This window comes from Eremomyces bilateralis (assembly GCF_010015585.1).
Source record: "Eremomyces bilateralis CBS 781.70 unplaced genomic scaffold P152scaffold_46, whole genome shotgun sequence".
Taxonomy (NCBI): domain Eukaryota; kingdom Fungi; phylum Ascomycota; class Dothideomycetes; order Eremomycetales; family Eremomycetaceae; genus Eremomyces; species Eremomyces bilateralis.
Genome location: NW_022985112.1, coordinates 20,650 through 36,748, shown reverse-complemented (window position 1 = coordinate 36,748; position 16,099 = coordinate 20,650). Strand labels below are relative to the sequence as shown.

Genomic DNA, 16,099 nt, shown 5'->3' with positions numbered 1-16,099 from the left:
TGGCAGTTATATTGCCCCCTTTAACTTCATAGATAATCCCATTACAACCCATTACCTTTTAACTTCACTAGATTCGTGCCAATGACTTATCGAGGGCGTTCCTCTCTCTCACGATGAGGACGCCGCTGTCGACGCTTCCCATTCGCACCGACAATCATCGAAAGCGCTACTACAACTAGGATGATAACTTTGATCGCCGTTCGACCCGCCATTGACTGGAGCTTGGTACCGTATTGTTCGGTAAGGGCAGTGCGTCAGGAGTTTTTCTATCCTTTGGTGCCTGCCTCTAGCAAACGACCCAAAGCGGCAGTATAATGACGATGGAAGCAGTGGACTCATCAGGTAGTCGTTTGAAAAGATGAAATTTCATATTCAACAGTGAGGATATTGGATGTCTACCTGAAGGAGTAGTTCACGGCTCTTTATAATTTTCCTGCCAAGCCCGTTCAAAATTTAATGCTCTCTCCGAAACTTCCCTTGCCCTCGACCAGATTTTCGCGTGGCCCGCAAAAAGGGATTGCATTGTTCCAGCTGCCGCAGCGTGCCCGACCCGAAGAAACTTCGGCATTGCCAATTTTTCATCGGATTGAACACGGATGGACGACATGGACGCAATTCACCAATGCTTGGACGAATTCCCGGGAAGATTCGAGAACTACTTGGGGGATTTGAGCGACTTTCTCGGCTTGAGACCACATTTATTGATTATAATAGCAATAGTTTGATTTCGCAGGTCCCACGGGAAATATTGAAGGATGTGCAGACTACTCTTATATTGTCTGATGCTTTACTTAAGCCAGAACATTCCCTACGACCTTGCAAGGATCAGGACGGCAAGGCGGATCACAAATGAATCCTCCGGTTACATAGCCCAACCAAATCTCCTTGGCAATTAGAACCGAGATACAATTGCTGGATCCGACGACAATGCCTAGCTCTCTGCTCATTGGTTTTCGTACCGCCTTCCAATGATGAACCTGAACGAATGGCTGGCTCAAGACCTGATGGTGAAGGCCCTGATGATTACTTCTCATCCTTAAGCTCATCGTTCGTATATTGAAGCGGCTCCGCAGCGCCCTGACACAAAGCGTCACGACAGGCGTCCTCTTCTGAGACAGCACTGGAGCGATACAAAATAATCCAAATTTCACTCTTATCGCTCGACACAGCCTTTGCTTCCTTCCACTCGCCATATCCAGACCTTTTCATAGTTCCAGGAAGGGCATTAAAAAACGATTGGATGATAGAGCGAGTGACTTGAAACTGCCACCCACTAGGCATGGGACATTTTATAATGTTGAGATTGTTGGTTTCAAGGGTATCCTTTTTTAAGCATTTTGGCAAGTGGACGGAAATGCTCCTTGATAGTTTGTCGAACACTAGTATCGTTGCCTGTGAGCCCCGGCATGTTTGACAGCGCGTTTGTTGATTTAGAGTCCATCGCAATCGACGTGGGAGATCGTATTGTTATATCGATGCAGAGATGATCGTCAGAATAATATAACCTGACGAAAGAGACTTTGGTAGATGCAATGACGATAGGAATGCGTCGTACAGAGCAGGTGCGCTGAATTTCTCTGGTGTGTTGGAGATAGTGGTTATGCGACTTTGGAGCGGAGGATCAATGCTTTGCTGGACATAGAGTATAGTCAGTGGGGTTCCCGCAAACAGGACGAGCGATACTGTACAGTCGGCAGCGAAATCGACATCCTCCCTGTAACTTGAGCTGTCTAGGCCGGATGGTCCTGCGCGTACACGTTGGGTATTCTACACATACACGTCCCTGGTTTCTACACGTACTCTACACGCGCCCAAATACTAGACGTACACGTAGCCAAAGATGGTTAGCCTACTAATTTCTGACTGTAACCTGTGTTCAGCTGGCGACATTTCTAATCTAACTCTCATGCATGCGGAGGAGTCACGCACACAGTGCCTGGGCCGGGCAAGTGGATAAGATCTGAAGCTTCACGAACAGGGACGGTTGAACCTTGGCTGCCAGATTTGGACCCTCGTCGGTGCGGCCCGTATTTAGATCCCGAGCCTGAGCGGGCTGGATGGTGGACCAGACGCACCCGGCGCTAACTAGTGGGCAAACATACCTGAGCCAACCAATGTAACCGCCGAAGACAGCGCATCCTGCATGCGCACTCATCGAGGCGCAGAGCCAATTCTGAAGTCGCATCTGCTATGAGCAACGACTGGTGTGACTCACATAGCGCAGCCAAGTCGGATATTGTGATCTTGCAACATTTCACCACGATTCCGGTGTCTTCATAAGGCGTGTGGTTCGGATATGGGCAAGATCGTCGAAGTGTTGCGCTGTAATTATGCGGGTATCCACGATTACTTGACCACCAGGATGCCTCGTTTTTCTCTCACCGATTGAAGTTTGCAATTGCTATTGCCGCATCACGAAACCAACACACGAGGAAGTCAGTTACTTGCGTGCAAGTGGTACTTATTGCCAAATTTGCAACTAAATCACCATGTCGGAAAACACACTTGACAAGCCATTCGACGAATTTGTTACTTCGTAAGTCGACAAGAACCTTATCACAATGGCTTATTGGCCACAAGGAGCATTCCCCACCAGACCACCAGCAAAGAAACTTCACATTGGATTGTTAAACTACAGTAAATTATGATGAAGAAGAAAGATAATCCCAGGGGCACTGCGTCTCCTAACCAAATGACCACAGCATTACCAGTCATAAATTACCTCATCTTCGATGTGATCTTCGATGTATACAGGTGTTGGGGCAATCGGGGCCGCTTTCTCTGCCGGCTTCTTTTTGCTTTTCTTGGGTTTCTTCGTTGAAACCAGGCCATGAGAATACTCGTTTCTCTCAGCAGCAGGTAGGGGCGAAGAGATAACAGGGCTCCCACCGGCTTGAAGCATAGGACCATCCACTTTGCTTGAGTTCCCTGACTGCCTGCTCTCATTCAAACCCGCCCTGCTGTTCGTTAGACGATTCGCTTGCGGGTGGTGAGGAGACCTAGGCTTACATGTCTATCTTCGTCCTTCCTTGAGGATCGGAACCAGGTGGGTTGCCCGGAGCACCATCCAAAGCTGCCGCCTTCTCTTTCGAATCAGTCTGGATGTCAGCGTTCTCCCAGAACCGGGAACGAGGGCGATAACCAAACGACTGGCTTCCTGCAACGTGATATTTGTTCATACGCTTCAGTTCAATGAGGCTGGATTCGAGGATTCCAAGTTTCTTCGTTGCATGTGCCCTTCCTTGCGCCGAATCTTCGTCCTCGGCGGCAATTTGTTGGATCTTATCGTCGCCCATGTCGCAAACGATGTGAGCAGATATCAGCTCCGGCAACTTCTGAAGGAGGCATTTCTCGATTGCAAGAACGCTGATTCCGTCGACAACCGTTTTGCGAGCAACCTGTTCAATTTCAGCGCGAACTCAATTGTGGGAATAGTAAGAAGCACTTTGTAATACGCTTCCATCATGTCGGTAGCGAGAGAGCAAGCGAACTTGTCCATGTTCACCTCGGTGTGATCGGAAAGCGTTTCGACCAGACTTTTCATATTGAAATGATGATATTCTATTTCATGCACTACGCTTCCTTTGTCATCAAAGTAAGCCACGAGCTGTCTCTCCAACGCCGCTGCGCGACGCTTAGCCTGGACCCTTTGGACGGTGTCGGTCAAATAGTGGTTGTATGTAATCGGATGACCACAAAGGTGAGGGCCCAAAATCTCGTCGACTTTCAAGTTCAAGTCCTTCTTCAGGCCGTCAAGCGATGGGTTGATCACCCTCGCGAGGAGCTTTTCCGCAGTATGTATGTCGGTGACATGCTTCAAGGTAGCGCTCACTGCTGCGAATGTTGCCTCGAGGATTCGATCAACAAGATTGTAAATCAAGGCACTCCATGGCTGGCATTGTTTCGAGAAGAGCTCCTCGACGACCAGAGGATTGAACGTGCTAGGCAATTCGCGACCCCTGCTCTTTCTCATGAGTTTCTGTACCTCGTCGATATATTCATCACGGGATATTTCCCGGCGCTTGTTGGGGGATGCGTGCTCGACAATGGCCTGAGCATGGCCCTCTAAGCACATCTCTTCTGAAAAGTCCGACAAAGCGTTCTGCACCACTGCGCGCAGGCGCCTCTCGTAAACGCCTTGAGCAGTGACGTCTGAAAGGAATGGATCGGTGTACACTCCGTCGACAGCGGCCTTGATCAAACTATAGAAACGCTGGCCGATATTGAGCAAATAACGCCGCTGGTCAGCTAGTGTTGCTCGCCCTGCACCAAGTTTGTCCAATGTGTCTCGACATTCTTTTGCTTCAGTTTCGACATCTTGCAGAACGCTTGGAAGCTGTTGAAGAATATGGTTTCCGAGAATTCCGCCGAGCCGGGTCACAAGGGCGGCCTTTCCAAGCTGAGAAGGTGACAGAGAAGTCCAGACGCCTCGTGCGAAGAAGTTGGCCTCGGACCTGTCGCGTTCTGCGGTGGTGGCATTTCGAGAGTTGAAGTCCCTATTCTTTAAGACATGCCATCCAAGGCGGAACTTAACGTCCTTATTTTGGGCGAGATTGACATAGTACCGTTCGCTTTCTGAGCCTTCGTCCAGTGTGTCAGGTTTCGTAATGATGCCGAGCGTACGTTGGCCGTTTGGGTCAACTTTGCGAGCAAGTCAGGTAACGGACTGAAGTGCGAACTCATTCTTAGCCGACACCACCGCGCAAATAACGCTCCGAGGCTTCTCCATGTAAGACAGCACAAGAGATTCGACCATTTCTGCGTCCTCGTCAGACTGATCCTTGTTTCCGGCGGTGAACAACCCCGGGAGGTCCACCAGCGTCAAATGGGGTTGTTCTGGTCCCGAAATCTCGACCCGGAGGATGTCGGAACTGAAGACCTTTCCAGTGTCATTCAATCCCATCACTGCTTTTGCACTTTCGATGATATGTCCGATATCCATGTCATTCAGGGTAGCTGAAAACTTCCTCATTTCTTCCTTCTTCTGCTCGGGCTGTTCGGGACTCGGGATGATGCAAATATTAACGCCAACCGTGGGGCTTCGGCGAAGAATGAGTTCTGTTGCAAACCGGGTACAGAGGGTGTCCTTTGTTGGGAACGACATCCCTGAGATTGCTTCCAGGGCGGAACTCTTCCCAGAAGACTGGTCACCACAGATGATGATTTGGGGTAAATCAATGTAACGACCTATGCCCTGAGAGCGAAGCTTGTCGACAATATCAAAGAGATCACGGTGCTCACTATTCTGCAGAAGGACAGGGGGGCTGCCTTGCGGCTCGGCGGAAGCTGTCTTCGCCATATTGACAGATAGTTCAGCAAAGTAATGAAAGGTTCGAAGAGAAAAAGGTCGACGTTGAGGCTTCGTTGCAAACGATGCTGACTTTGAAATGGCGAAAGAAATAAACTTCAGTCAGGATGAAATGGCCACTCTTTATAGAAAGTACTGGCTAGTACAACAAAATCCTCTTCTCTATAAGTCTACCCGTCTTTCAAGCCATCCAGCCATTGACACGTACGTATGAGGCAAACAAATGCCTTGCAGATTTGGGAGAAGATACTGGTAACCGCTCGAATAACGCGGCTACATACTGTGCATTGGCCTTTGACAGATCCGAGAATGCTCACCGTTGATTCTTCAAGCAGGGAGTTTCAAATTTGACAGGAAATTGAAGGGAATGGTCCAAATAAAATCGTTGTAAAGTCGGATAGATGCATGTCCAAAAGTTGGAACTGTGTTAGCAGGACTGAAAAGGCGATGGAGAGGACTTGGTTACGCGAAAGAACGGGAAATGACAGATTATTGAGATGCGCGATTCACCAGTCTTTCTCCATGTGCATCAAAAACTTCTGAGGCTTGGAGATAAACACGATCTGAAAACGCCAGTAACGTCTGCATCTCAGACGGACATTGAGTTGATCAGAGTCGTTGTGTCGACTTCCCAGGATTACTTGGCTTTGGCAAGGAACAGTTCAAGCTGCCGATCCACGTTCAACCGAGGTCTTAGGCTTTAGATGTTGAAAGGCGAAGAGTCCACTGGTTGGTTTACCAGATCAGATATTGCGCATTGTCCGTGTCTCAAAATCCGTTCGCTCATGCAAACGATGGCATCGTGGGCCCGGTTGTCAACACCACGGTATAACCCTCTCGACGAACGAGTGAATCGTTGACTGGGTTGTCGAACGGCAGCGCAATAATAGGATGTAAGAGGTGAACCAACGCCATATCTTCAGCACACTGGATTGCAGGGGTGAGAGATTCACTCGAAGTCATTAAAAGAATTGAATCTTTCTGGTTTCCCTAAAATTCAAGGTGGGGACAAGAACCAATGAGAAGATGCCACGTATTCAGGGGCGCATCAAATTAATTGCAGCGATGGATGGGCGGGAGACGCGCGAAGACTATCTCCCCATATCCCTCGTTGACTAAGTATGTATGGTAACAAGTCCAGCCAATGGCAGACGAGCCGAGTAGTACTACGGTGAGAGAGTTCCCACGTGGTCACCCACCGTAGTACTATTCCATCTCTAACCTGCTTGAGTACGGCAGAGCGGACGGGATGCCCTATATTCAGGTTGATGTGGCCGTATGTAGTAGTAACTAAAGCTTTTCTCAATATCAACCTAGCAATCTACAAAATTCAAACAAAACAAAAACATACAGCATGTCACGGTGCTATTTTGGAGGACCATGGATATGGATCACTATCGTAAAACAGCTTGTATTCGACGAAACGAAAGATGAAGAAGGAGAATGGGAAACCAGAACAGAGAGAGAGATGTAATATACACAAAGCGGGATTGTGAATCACCACGTGATAACCCCTAACACATCGGAGGCATCACATCACATCGTGCATCCGGATCGTATCGTGAGGCATCCATATCAGGCCATAAGGCAACAATCATCAACGCCTCAAAGCACGAAAAGTACGACTGTGACACAGCAATAAGAGTTCCCCATAACTCTCCCGCCGGTATAAAAGAGGTTGAAATCAGAGGGTCAATACCACCTAAAGACGGGGTCCGTCGAAAGTACACTCTCTGCATCCCATGGTAAAGATTGTAAAGATGTTTCTTTCCCTTAAAGAGGCCCGGAGCGTAGGTATTGTAGATCCTGCGTTTAGCGGAGAGAAAACCAGATGAGGCCAAGTTTGCCATCTCTTCCATATATCCTTGGTGCAGTGTTGCTTTGCAATTAGGGACAGCTTGTCATGTTATCTGGATCTATCGTTGTGTGTTCAATCTGTTGACCCCTTTCGCAAATGTCAGAGTCGCTTTAACCACCTAGCGATTTGTATGCTCCTAGGGGTTGGGAGTCCATAAATTCTATGAGAGTCCCAACCTACCGTAGGGGTGTAAGTGTCCTACAAATCAGCCATGGGCAGGGAAAGGTACTCACTCTTGGAAACTGGCAAATATGAGGTTCCACATCAGCTCGCCTGCAATTACGACACCCAGTGCCATTACCAAGGTCGCCGCTGCAAACAATTTTTCGTCTTCTGCATCGTCCGCACTTCAATCGTCATCAGTAAAACTCAGTCGTGTCTTTTCCTGTCGACATAGATGTAGCGGTTCTCGTACTTGGGCTGCAGACGGAGCGGCTAAACTGAAAGAAACTTACAGCAAGAGCAATTCTTTTCCTCCGCGGTGTGCGACCGAACATATCCTGAGACCCAGGCTCAATGCTCTGCTTCGTAAGCAGTAGCTCGCCGGCCACTTCGTGCTCACCCACCACAGCTACCGATAATGAAGCCCGACCAAAATTGTCCTTAGAGTTAGGGTCGACATCATCCCTTGCGAGAAGGAGATTCATGGCCAGTGTATAACCCTTCATAGAAGCCCAAGCAAGTGGCGTCCGGCCGTCGTTGTCCTTCGAGTCCGCTTCGACGTCGTCCCGCTCGACCAACAGCCGAACCATCGCCTCGTGCCCTCTCGCTGCCGCCCACAACAGCGGCGTCCGACCGTCGGTGTCCTTCGAGTCCGCTTCGACGTCGTCCCGCTCGACCAGCAGCCGAACTATCGCCTCGTGCCCTCTCGCTGCCGCCCATAACAGCGGTGTCCAACCGTTGTTATCCTTCGGGTCCGCTTCAACGTCGTCCCGCTCGACCAGCAGCCGAACCACCGCCTCGTTCCCTCTCGCTGCCGCCCATGCCAGCGGCGTCCGACCGTCATTATCCTTCGAGTCCGCTTCAACGTCGTCCCGCTCGACCAGCAGCCGAACCATCGCCTCGTACCCTCTCGCTGTCGCCCATAATAGTGGCGTCAGACCGTTATTGCCCCTCGGGTCCGCTTTGGCGGCGTACTGCTCGGCCAGCAGCCGAGTTATTGCTTCGTTTTCTCTCGCTGCCGCCCATGATAGCGGCGTCCGACCGTTATTGTCCTTCGAGTCCGCTTCGACGTCATCCCGCTCGACCAGCAGCCGAACTACCGCCTCGTGCCCTCTCCATACTGCGCATGACAGCGGCGTCCGACCGTCGTTGTCCTTCGAGTCCGCTTCGACGTCGTCCCGCTCGACCAGCAGCCGAACTACCGCCTCGTGCCCTCTCGCTGCCGCCCATGCCAGCGGCGTCCGACCGTCGTTGTCCTTCGAGTCCGCTTCGACGTCGTCCCGCTCGACTAGCAGCCGAACTATCGCCTCGTGCCCTCTCGCTGCCGCCCGTGACAGCGGCGTCCGGACGTTGTTATCCTTTGAGTCCGCTTCGACGTCGTCCCGCTCGACCAGCAGCCGAACTACCGCCTCGTTCCCTCTCGCTGCCGCCCATGCCAGCGGCGTCCGACCGTCGTTGTCCTTCAAGTCCGCTTCGACGTCGTCCCGCTCGATCAAAAGCGTCTTTGTCAAGTAAACCAGTCCGTACCTCGCTGTAAGGTGTAGTCCGGTAGTTTCATTCGGGAAAGATTCACTATAGCCAAGATATTTATAGTTTGGCACTGATGCAGCTTGGATGGTGGAGGTAACTAACGCTTTGTCGCAGAGAATGGCTAGCGCTAAGCCAGAAATTGTGTTCTCCACAGGTCGTATGTGTTCGCTCCAGTGATGCGCTGTGTAATCGTAGAGCACACTCTCGGCGATCCTCTGTTCGAAAGCCCTATCATCAGCACAGCTGCCACTCCGAAATGTATCAAAAGACAAATACGTCAAGCAGGCTACCGCTATCGCTTCCTGAGCGCCAGGGTTCCATTTCAGGCGTATCCGCTCAAAGTACTGCTGTGTCGTGTAGTGCACGAGCCGGATGACGTTACTCTCCTCGTCTACCGCAACAAGCCCAGCGCAGACGGAGATAATTTCCTCGATATCGTAAATGTTGTCATTATTCAGAGCTTTATCGCCCGGCTCGATTGCGAGAGCATGGCATAGCTCTTGAGTAGTAAGTTTTCTCTGGGCATATGTTATCCAGGATAGAGCACGCCTGGCCAGCGAACTATCCTCGGCTAATTGTCCATCTATTCGCTTGATTGCCTCGCCATAGGCCTCGTCAAGCGCTACCGAACCTTTCGACAGCTTCCCTAGAGTGGACATCACTTTCTGTCTATTCCTTTTATCAAGCAGCGAGTCAACGTAAAGACGCGCGAGAAGGAACCTAGCCGCTTTATAAGTACGAATATATCGTAAGAGAAAATGTCTAAAGAGTACTTACATGCCATCAACAGCTTCGGTAATCTTGTCTTGAACAGCACGCTGGAGTTTGTCGTCCCGTAGAATGCATTTCGGCAGACGCGGTATCTGACCTTTTATAAATCGCCTTACGTCCTCGTCGCTGGCTCGCAACTCTAGAGTAGGGCTCGATCGAAATTTCTGCGTTACTCCAGGAATGAACCGGGAGGTAAATAAGAGCCGTACGTCCCCTTTCGTTTGCAGTTTACGGAGCTTGTCGATAATTCTGCTCCGCTCACCATCTCTGTCTTCGTATTCGTCCAGCGCATCTACTATAATATGTACTATAGTGTGACTCGAGCAGACGGACTGTAGAGCCTCGAATATGTCGTCAAGATATGGTCTGCTTCCTCGCTCTGAGTAGCGATCGTAGAGTTCTGTCACCGGAGCTGCCATATCCGGCGAACTTCGCACGAGCTGCTTCAAGAGGGCAGCAAGCAGAGTACGCGCGCTGTGATCAGCTTTCGCCTTGTTGTTGCAAAATATGTATGCTACTCCAATGTCACCGCTCTGTGTGGATTTGTAGAGGTGATCAATGGCAATTGCTGCCATCATCGTTTTGCCAGCGCCTGGAATACCAGGACAAAACAGTGTCCTATTGGCTCCCTGCAACCATCCTTGAAACTCTGGAGAGTCTAGTAACCATCGCCCTGTATCTTCTTGTCTCCGTGAAATAATATCGTGCTGCTGGGCCGGGAAGTCTGTGGGCGATAGCCAATCCAAAATAGGCTGGCGCTGCTGAAGATTCTGAGCATTCCATTGCAGATTTTGAGTTTCGCGGATGGTGGCCATGTATGCCTGAAGATGGGGGAGTGTATCTCGCACCGCTTTAGTGTCGTCCTTAATTGCTTGGGATAGTTGACTGAAGATACTGCTAAGCGTGTGTATCGTTAACTATAGCTGCTTATAAGTACTCACAAATGGTCCATCTCTAGCGCGATGCTTACAAGACTCTTCAGCCGTTCCATTCGTGCGAGAGTGCTAGCAACTTCTGCCTTGCTGAACTTCCACAATAGTCGCTTTTTAGACATTTGCGTGCCATTTTGTATTTCGATCTTCGACTGCAACTGCTCTAAGGCCTGCTTGAACTGGTCGCAAGGTCCACCCGCAACATTGAGAGCCAGAACGGCCGTGAACCACGGATCACCGGCCTGACCATATTCGAGGCGGCAATGAAGGTTTATCAGGAGGTTCAAGAGGTTAGATGCCTCGAGCATGCATTGCTGGCATTCTTTTGGCGCGTCCTTGACGTCGCTCAGGTATTGGATGAATTTGCAGGTGAGCTGTAGGATGGCAGTAACGCTAGTAGTAACGCTGAGCGGCTCCATTTCGCGATAGGACTAAGTGGGTAGAGCGACGAGAGTTGCGCTTCGATGAGGACATCGATTCAGCATCTTATAACTGCATCGATGCAGCCTTGCGTCTAAATGGTGCTACAGATGCGGCGCACTCTGCCTCGCCAATGTCTGCGCCATCCTACTGCGTCTCGTGTTTGCTGGCATGTGTCAGCAACTATTGTATACTCGTCCTGTCGTAACCTAGTAGGGCTCGCCATCCTCATAAAGTCTTCATGAAATCTAACCCGATTTGGCCCTAGCGCTCATAAAAGGCCTCATAAATACTAGCCTAATTAGGTATAGCATTACCTAAATGTTGGTGCCTGAGGCACCAACATAGACATTTGGAGATCCTACCCGTTCCTATATAGCTCTTTCTAGCTGTATAAGTCTTGTAATCGACATCTTCATCGCTCAAATGACCAAACCATAACAGGAATGGACGTGTATGTAGATAGCTTCAATCTTCATGAAGGAGGACAGCATGATGACTCAGCATTGCACGGGCCTACTACTGGTACGTTCCTACGGTTCCTTGAGCCTCATCATTAAACCATCATTTAATAATTTCAAATGAGCTCATTTGGATTGCCCTAGCTCCGCGCCCCTAGAGAGCCCCGTCGCTTAGAACTATACAGGAGGTTGGTTCTCTAGATTTAGACGTCACGGTTCACGTCGCTGCTGGGATTTCGTACGATCGGAAAGGGATCTTTTTCTTTTACTCCGATCCCGCGGAACCTGCAGCGAAGGAGGCCTATAAACCCGCCAAACCACGCAGATCTAATGTTCAGACTGAGGAGGAGTATCAGGCTGTCCTGGGGGCTTGGAATGAGGCCCCGAAGGGCTCAGAATTGGACGCTGATATAAAGATCAATGGGAACTCGATGACGCAGCGGTTTATGCCCAATATATCCTGCCACGTCATATCGATCATATCAAGGGCCTACAGTCTCATTTCAAGCGTCAATTCCACTTCCAGGAGGTGGGAGATGCGTCCCATGGAACGTGGTCCCCAAGGAATCCCCCCGCCGACCTAAAACGCGCTGCAAAACTTTGGATACTACCTCATCCTGCGTAGTCACCGGATCTCAACCCTATCGAGGCAATCTGGCTTATTATGAAGCAACGTCTACGCGGTGGTAGATGGCAGACGGTGGCAGAGTTTAAGGAGGCGATCGAGCGCGAATGGAAACGTATCACACAGCAGGAGATACGCCAACGTATTGCAGAGATGCCTTGGCGATGTAAAAAGGTCGTAGAACTTAAGGGAGGACGTGTTCGCAGCGATTTGTGGTGATAGATAGATATATAGGCGTTGTAATGGAGGAGATAATTATGCCAAGATCCCCCACGCAGGTAATTTTCGTTATCTCAGCCACAGCTCAGACCGTCGCTCGAAACCTGGCTTGCGCCAAGCTACGCTAACGCCCAAATGGGCTAGCTGGGAGTAAACTCCTTTCAAGGAGGTCTGAGGGCACGTGGCATGACTTTAGGAAGAGAAAGACGCAGAATCGGAGTGATGAGCATTATCGGCCTTGATATCACGAAAAACAACACGAGACTCGACAATTTGACGCCATAAGATCCAAGAAAATGGTACCGGACAGATATATATCTAGATTTTAGATTGCCTACGTCTAACCATGATAGGATAAAAAGGGTGCTAAGGCTGCCTCAGAGGCGTAGTGGACGAGCGTATATCTAAGCGATCAACCTCCCATACTACCTATTCGAACTCCACGCCATTCGCACTGAACAAGGAGAGACAGTGAGGTCCTAAAGGTCGATTAGTGTGTCAAAGATCCTTCTCGGTATGCCTAAAGCAAAGAAGACTAAGAGCCGTCGGCATCGAAGGGGGGCCAAGTCTAATTCCGCTCCTAATGCTCCTAGCACTAGAGGACGAGAACTCGAGCGGATCCTGGATATCCCGGGCTCAGAGCTTGCATCCTATATTAAACAGTTGGTGCGGGCAAAGGAGCGTCGCGTCAATATCCACGATGAGGTTTCCATTGACGACATGCTGTCTATGCAGGTGAAGATAATCGAGTCTACTTTGAGGAGGTTACTACGCGATCGATATCCCCAAAGTCACACTGCTGTTGAACCGAAGGATCTACAGATCGCTATTCTATCCCGCCTTATCTTTGCAAAGCAGGATACAATCCTAATCGCACAGACAGGCTTCGGAAAGAGCTTGATATAGAAGATCGCTGTTAGGAGGCCTCGAATCTTCGTAACCTGCTACTACCACACTTTCGCTCTATGTCATGTGTCCCCTTGATTTTCACTCGTCAACTCATATAATCCCTGCAAAACGCCCCCAGACGGCTTTCTGAAAGCCCAAGTCGGCGCTAGCCGGGGGCGTGGCGCTAGCGCCTTCTTCTTGAAATCCCGTGTGGCTGTGCGAGATAAAATTTTCGCACCCCGGTGATAGATCCCTGAAGCATCAAGGCAGTATGGCGTCCTCCGAAGGGGAAGAAATTGATGGCCCATACCACGCAGAAAACTATGTTTTGAATCGAGCTGCAACGACGCACCCTTACATTAAAAGGCGAATTTAAAGGTCAAATTATATTTTCAGAGCTACATCTACCTGCTATAGGAGTCTAAATTAAATTATCCTTTTTGATGGTTATGATTTTACGGGAAGAAAACGTTTTATGGGCCATCAATTTCTTCCCCCACAGAGGTATGTTTATTGATGCATCTGCCATAACCGTATCACTCAGGAATATAAGGAGTTTCAAATGGGGCCTCTGCCTGGGGGGTAATGCGAGCCAAATGTCGTCGCTCGCCTGTAGTCCAATCGACGATAACAGAGTGCGAAGTTACGCGGTTCTGTTCTTCACTTAACCACTCTGTTACCACTTAGATTTTGATGGAGTTGAACTTACATCCCAAATAACCACAGTCCCGGGAGCCCATCTAACGCGAGCCTGATAGTCAATACCACGGCCAATATGATCGTACAAAAATTTCAAGAGCATCTCGCTCTCTTCATTCTTAAACCCGACGATGCTTTTGGTGACTTAATGCCAATTAGCGAAGGATTAAGAGTAATAAACAGCGGGATATGAAGACTTACACCCCTCATTCACAAACAAGGCTTTCTCGCCAGTTGCCGGGTGAGTGCGCACGATAGGATGCTCCGAAGCAACAGGTTCTCGTCTTACTATTCCATCACGTTTCTTGCTAGACTCGGCTTGTTGAAGTCCAGAGTGAATAGCCTTGAGTCCATGCAAACGCTCCTTCAGGAGGGGTGACAATCGATTGTAGGCCTCGACCTGGTTGACAAATCCAGTGTCACCACCAACTTCCGGAACATCCAAGGCGTACAAAAATGTGGTGCCTGGTGGTTGCTTTTCGTTTGAGACGTCGGAGTGCCATCCGACACTGCTATTCCGATTGCCCCTAAAGCTGTCAAATTCGCTTACATTGCCATTTCGATGCACTATATGGAGCTCAGGGTAGCCCTCGGGGGATCCGGTGGTTGGATGGATGTGGCGGCGGCCGAAATAACCTCCAAAGTCGAGGGCCTCCTGGATGGGTAGGTTTTCAAAGTCCTGGTTGCGGAATGCGACAACCTTTCGCTGGGCAACAAGCAAGGCGAGCTGGTCTTTACCAGCGTCGCTGAGTTTGCTAAGTTGGACCCCAGTGACTTCTGACCCTGTGGTGGGTGTGAGGTGTTGGAGCTTAGAGCCTTCAGTCAGAAGGTCCTTGAAGCTTGGATCTGCACCTTTGCCGCGCTCGATATGCTCGAATGGCTGGAGGGGTGCGTATTTCTCGCCATGGTCCCAGACTGGCAAATAATGAGGGTGCTATGTGATCGTTAGTCCACGTTTACAGCAATTGGAGTGTGACAACATACACTCGCAGCGACCGTATCACCCTCTTCGTCAATTGCTCTCCGAACTTTGGGCTTTTCCTCCATGGACTGAGAATTGGCCTTTACGGAGATAGGGAGATGTTGTGTTTGGGTAGATGTCACGGTGGCCATTTTCGGTCAATAGAAGGTAGTGATCTAAGTGCTCTCAGTCTTTGGCGATGGATAAAAAGAATAACCTCAATCTTGCATCAATCAATAGCAATGGCACAGGCTACTAGGAATGAATACTATATGATCTTCGAAGCAGTCGTCACTATAAAGCATCGATATCGGATATAATGGCACCAACAGCGTTTTAGGGTATCACTTGACCATCCTTTGTAGGTTGATTCATACGTTGCTCCAATGGTTCAGCATCCAATTTCGGCGTCACCTTCAACCACGATGGCGTATAAGCAGCACAGCATTCCCTCATTTGAACAGACCAATTAGCAAGTCTGCTTAGACGGAACAGCCCCCTAGTCTCACCCACTGCTGATCTAGTTATCCGGTAACTCTATTCGGTGTATTTGCTGCTGCATAGATTCATGCATTGGTTCCTGGCGAGGAGGAGTGTGCAGTAATGTTGATACTGCTAAGGATCAATGGCGCCGTGGGGGAAGATTGCGTTATGCCGACCATGAAATGATACAATCAACGCGTCGTGGTGCATGATCGCCCATCTCTCCCCTCTATGCTCGACGTTCCGACTTCCGAGTACATAGCAAAGATTTTTATAACGCGAAATCAAGGAGAAGATTCGAAAGCAGTAAAATAGACAGTAGACTTCTTAATATAACAATTTCAGATCATTACTCCGTACACTAAATGGGATCGGAGAGACTGAAGTACGGAGTAGTGATAGACTGGGTGATGGGAACACTTCGGCAAATCACGTGGTTGCTCTGCAAGGGGGACCAAAAATCTGTTTCCAGTGGGACGATATATACCATAATTAGAACCAAACAGGAATGATCTAACTTCATCCACGCTCCTTCAGGCATTGGCCACCATATGGCATCTGTGATTTTCTATTGCAACACTATTACAATCCGTATGTTAGGTATTTTTGAACAGCTTTACCTGATTCGGTAAAGAAGTATTGTATTCTTTCATCTGTCTGTCCAACGTCTTTCTCAGCACAAGCATATTGGCAATATCAACTTTAGCTTCGTATTTATCTAGAGAATTCGATTGACGGTTAACAACAGCTACTGTTTGTGTTCCCATAATATTATGTTGGAG

At 49.4% G+C, this 16,099-nt stretch overlaps 7 protein-coding genes across 7 annotated transcripts; 4 read left to right on the top strand and 3 right to left on the bottom strand.

Moving 5' to 3' along the window:
- Positions 1-2,629: 2,629 nt before the first annotated feature.
- Positions 2,630-5,299, bottom strand: P152DRAFT_485810 (uncharacterized protein; the record flags this gene model as incomplete). Its single annotated transcript, XM_033682066.1, has 4 exons — positions 2,630-2,957; positions 3,010-3,398; positions 3,446-4,571; positions 4,668-5,299. 4 exons carry the CDS (start codon positions 5,297-5,299, stop codon positions 2,705-2,707), a joined length of 2,400 nt encoding a protein of 799 aa, XP_033529630.1. The 3' UTR covers positions 2,630-2,704.
- Positions 5,300-8,345: 3,046 nt separating this feature from the next.
- Positions 8,346-8,591, top strand: P152DRAFT_369869 (uncharacterized protein; the record flags this gene model as incomplete). The annotated part of the gene is made up of 1 exon (XM_033675490.1): positions 8,346-8,591. A coding segment is annotated over one exon (246 nt), but the record flags the coding sequence as incomplete, so codon positions are not given.
- A 334-nt stretch (positions 8,592-8,925) lies between these two features.
- On the bottom strand, positions 8,926-11,171 carry P152DRAFT_259009 (uncharacterized protein). Its single transcript, XM_033674777.1, has 5 exons — positions 10,600-11,171; positions 10,525-10,546; positions 9,636-10,470; positions 9,135-9,578; positions 8,926-9,073 (listed from the first exon to the last, which is right to left on the bottom strand). Exons 1-5 carry the CDS (start codon positions 10,978-10,980, stop codon positions 8,986-8,988), a joined length of 1,770 nt encoding a protein of 589 aa, XP_033529628.1. The 5' UTR covers positions 10,981-11,171; the 3' UTR covers positions 8,926-8,985.
- A 256-nt stretch (positions 11,172-11,427) lies between these two features.
- P152DRAFT_453239 (uncharacterized protein) lies at positions 11,428-12,026 on the top strand (the record flags this gene model as incomplete). Its single annotated transcript, XM_033678351.1, has 2 exons — positions 11,428-11,506; positions 11,644-12,026. The coding sequence occupies 2 exons, from the start codon at positions 11,428-11,430 to the stop codon at positions 12,024-12,026; spliced, it is 462 nt and encodes a 153-aa protein (XP_033529627.1).
- Positions 12,027-12,067: 41 nt separating this feature from the next.
- Positions 12,068-12,286, top strand: P152DRAFT_406338 (uncharacterized protein; the record flags this gene model as incomplete). The annotated part of the gene is made up of 1 exon (XM_033676869.1): positions 12,068-12,286. A coding segment is annotated over one exon (219 nt), but the record flags the coding sequence as incomplete, so codon positions are not given.
- Positions 12,287-12,587: 301 nt separating this feature from the next.
- Positions 12,588-13,237, top strand: P152DRAFT_462973 (uncharacterized protein; the record flags this gene model as incomplete). Its single annotated transcript, XM_033680445.1, has 1 exon — positions 12,588-13,237. A coding segment is annotated over exon 1 (385 nt), but the record flags the coding sequence as incomplete, so codon positions are not given.
- Positions 13,238-13,404: 167 nt separating this feature from the next.
- On the bottom strand, positions 13,405-14,992 carry P152DRAFT_499524 (alpha-ketoglutarate-dependent taurine dioxygenase). Its single transcript, XM_033682298.1, has 4 exons — positions 14,858-14,992; positions 14,075-14,807; positions 13,884-14,017; positions 13,405-13,827 (listed from the first exon to the last, which is right to left on the bottom strand). Exons 1-4 carry the CDS (start codon positions 14,984-14,986, stop codon positions 13,711-13,713), a joined length of 1,113 nt encoding a protein of 370 aa, XP_033529624.1. The 5' UTR covers positions 14,987-14,992; the 3' UTR covers positions 13,405-13,710.
- Positions 14,993-16,099: the final 1,107 nt, after the last annotated feature.

Bases quoted from the DNA above. Each gene is read 5' to 3' on its own strand.
- P152DRAFT_259009 (XM_033674777.1), bottom strand. From the start codon at position 10,980: ATGGAGCCGCTCAGCGTTACTACTAGCGTTACTGCCATCCTACAGCTC. The intron at 10,547-10,599 runs GTAAGCATCGCG...AAGCAGCTATAG, and splicing joins TGGAACGGCTGAAGAGTCTT to TTAACGATACACACGCTTAG. The intron at 10,471-10,524 runs GTATCTTCAGTC...AAGCGGTGCGAG, and splicing joins AACGATACACACGCTTAGCA to ATACACTCCCCCATCTTCAG.
- P152DRAFT_499524 (XM_033682298.1), bottom strand. From the start codon at position 14,986: ATGGCCACCGTGACATCTACCCAAACACAACATCTCCCTATCTCCGTA. The intron at 14,808-14,857 runs GTATGTTGTCAC...ACGATCACATAG, and splicing joins GTGATACGGTCGCTGCGAGT to CACCCTCATTATTTGCCAGT. The intron at 14,018-14,074 runs GTAAGTCTTCAT...ATTGGCATTAAG, and splicing joins CTTGTTTGTGAATGAGGGGT to TCACCAAAAGCATCGTCGGG.